Below are 2,655 nucleotides of genomic sequence, written 5' to 3'. Positions count from 1 at the left end.
AATCCTTAACCAGACGTAATTTTGTGACCATCAGCACAGATTATTAATTTCAATTTCACAGTATATTGAGTGTTATGCATTAAAAGAAAGATGCATAACTCAGTCTTGGCACTGTTGATCTTTTAGAGATGTGCAGCAACAACAAATGAAAGACACTGGATTAAAACTGTTTATGTCAGGAAGGCTGAAATTTCAGTAAGAGCTGACGGTTATTGCCTTAAATGACTTCTGTTGTGATCTGGCGCTAATTAGAAAATAAAATTAAATTGACCTTCAAATAATTGTGTGGATGTGGATTAATAGTTGTGTGAATGCTGAGTCAGCATTATCTGGTGCCTAAAATCTGCACACCTGTGTTTGTCTGCCCAATCCCAACAACTAGGGTTTTATATTGTTAAATCTGTTATTTCACTAAGGTTGAGTAGAAATAGGAAAAAAGCCTTTGTAAATACATACACAATATATATTTTTTAAGAAAGAATCCACATATAAAATGAGGTATTTGATGCTATACACATATGTTTATCATAAGCATTTACGAAGTGTTAAAACATATAGTAAAACATCACTACAAATAAAATGTATTCTAAAAATTTAATCCAGTTAAAAACAAACAAACGGCTTCAGGCACTCAGGTTGCACTAATCTATTCCTTATGTGGATCGCTGCTTTGCTCTTTTTGTAATGATGCCAGAGGGTTCTCCAGGACCCTCAGGTCCCCGTTTCATTGGCCTGTTTGGTGTAGACTCTAGATGAACAATAAAGACCAATTAAAAAACAAAAGTACTAAAGATTAAAAATCCTGAGATTTATTGTCTGCCTTTAATCCCAGGTCAAAAAAACATACCAAGCTGTCTCTCAATCGTCTCCAGCTGCATCTTTTTCTGTTCCATGTCTTGTTTCTTTGCCTGTTCTTCAGGAGAATTCATTAGTTTTATGTGATCTTCACGCTCCTTCTTTGCCTCATTCCTCTTCTGCAGAATTGATTGATACTCGTGGAGCAGGTCTGTCAAGCAAAACAGGACACATTAAAGCACAATTTGTTTGAACAGCATCACAAAAATAAGCTTCAAAATATGACTTTGACAGACGTAACCTATTTGTTCCTTAAGAGCATTGTAATGATCAGGGAGGGGGGCACCAAACACTTTAAGTGCAGCAATAGGTGGCGCTTTATTGTGTCTGCCTCCAAACTTGCCCTTGGAACTGACTCTGTCCCCTTGCCTGGTCAGAATGGTGGGGCAAGATATATGGTTCTGCACCAACTGTAAACAACAGCACATTTAGAGGGACAATAACCACCAGTTCATTATTTTTTAACTTTATTGTTAATACAGCTCTAGCAGCAAGCATCACTCACCTTTGCTCTGTAGCTATTTGCTGAGACCAGGTCATCCATTAGAATAGTATCACCCAGTATATTTTTAAACACTGCAAAAGAAGCACCAGCAGAACACTTTCAGACTTGTAGTAAGAAATGTAAACATTGGCACATTTAGCAGCTACTGAATGATATAAATCTGTCACATTTAACCATACACTGTCTCTGAATATATAGACAGAACAAACTTTTAACAAAGTTACTACAGAAAACTCACAACAAAGTAATTTTAATGTGGGGAAAGAGCCCGTTTCTGCTGCTGTGACGACACCCCCACTGAGGAACCCCTCAAGCCCTGAGACACTGGTTCCCAGGTGGAACCGTTTACCCAAAACTCTACAGGGGTGGTGGGGCCATGAAGAAAACACCCCAACAAACTGTAAACACAGAGACCTGGGAAGTTTCTAGAAAACCACAACAACCCTGAAGTTGTACTATAAATCTGCAAGGAAAAACAACCAGGAAATGTTACACAGCAGGGGAAATACATCCAAGGCAGCTCACCGGTCTTACAGATCTCCTGGTTGTGAGGGTAAGTCAGTAGCTCTCTAGCATAGACAGGATTCCCAGGGGGATCAAAGAGCGGGCGACCATTCCTTATGTGAGGCAGCGGTCTGCAAGCAATTCAAATGTTAGCCGAGGCTACAGAAATGATCTGAAACTTTGTTCCTGAAGTAGCTAAATCAAACCATGTCTTTGTTTTTAAAGGACCATACTAGTGTTTTAGAAAGATTGATCTCCTTACCAAAAATATAGCATGCACACCATAGTTTACATTTTTGCTGATTTTTTTCAAATTCATGACAAAGTTCATGTGTAGGTGTGTTTTTCCTACCGTTCCATGCAGTCATTGACAACCATCAACTTCTGCATGTTTTGAAAATTAATCCACAGACTCATTGAACTTGCTTGTGATTCGCCACAGTCAACATCAAGCCTGCATTATTTTTTGCCAGAGTTACATTGGCCTGCACCTAATAATATCACCATTATTGATTAATCCTCATATTATTTTCTTGATTAATCAAATAGGTATTAGTTTAAAAAATGTCAAAGGACATCACATTCCCAGAGAACAAGGTGACATCTTCAGATATCTCGTTTTGTCCACCCAACAGCCCACATCTAGTTTTATTGGACATTTAAATTACTGTGGTAAAAAACAGAGAAAATCAGAGCAGGAACAAACACGTTTGGCACTTTTGCTTCAAAAATGATGTGAACAATTAATCTATTTCTGATCCATTTCCTATTCATTCAGTAGTGGATTATTT

General features: G+C 38.0%; 1 protein-coding gene across 2 annotated transcripts; it reads right to left on the bottom strand.

The window, feature by feature from the left end:
- Positions 1 to 501: 501 nt before the first annotated feature.
- Positions 502 to 2,011, bottom strand: LOC109971498 (structural maintenance of chromosomes flexible hinge domain-containing protein 1-like). 2 transcript variants are annotated; one of them, XM_020619788.1, is made up of 5 exons: positions 1,886 to 2,011; positions 1,361 to 1,431; positions 1,199 to 1,265; positions 848 to 1,006; positions 502 to 748 (listed from the first exon to the last, which is right to left on the bottom strand). In XM_020619788.1, exons 2-5 carry the CDS (start codon positions 1,397 to 1,399, stop codon positions 654 to 656), a joined length of 360 nt encoding a protein of 119 aa, XP_020475444.1. In that variant the 5' UTR covers positions 1,400 to 1,431; positions 1,886 to 2,011; the 3' UTR covers positions 502 to 653. The 2 variants fall into 2 exon arrangements, with proteins under 2 accessions (XP_020475444.1, XP_020475443.1); XM_020619787.1 differs by having other exon boundaries at positions 1,097 to 1,265; positions 1,886 to 2,010.
- Positions 2,012 to 2,655: the final 644 nt, after the last annotated feature.

Source organism: Monopterus albus, unplaced genomic scaffold (assembly GCF_001952655.1).
Source record: "Monopterus albus unplaced genomic scaffold, M_albus_1.0 scaffold226.1, whole genome shotgun sequence".
Classification (NCBI taxonomy): Eukaryota; Metazoa; Chordata; class Actinopteri; order Synbranchiformes; family Synbranchidae; genus Monopterus; species Monopterus albus.
Note: the sequence above shows the minus strand (reverse complement) of the source record. Positions and strands in the feature narration are given on the sequence as shown.

Excerpts from the sequence above, each read along its gene's own strand:
- LOC109971498 (XM_020619787.1), bottom strand. The coding sequence starts at position 1,399 with ATGGATGACCTGGTCTCAGCAAATAGCTACAGAGCAAAG. Across the intron at positions 1,007-1,096 it reads TGCTCTTAAGGAACAAATAG|ACCTGCTCCACGAGTATCAA; the intron begins GTTACGTCTGTC and ends TTTGCTTGACAG. Across the intron at positions 749-847 it reads GACGATTGAGAGACAGCTTG|AGTCTACACCAAACAGGCCA; the intron begins GTATGTTTTTTT and ends TTGTTCATCTAG.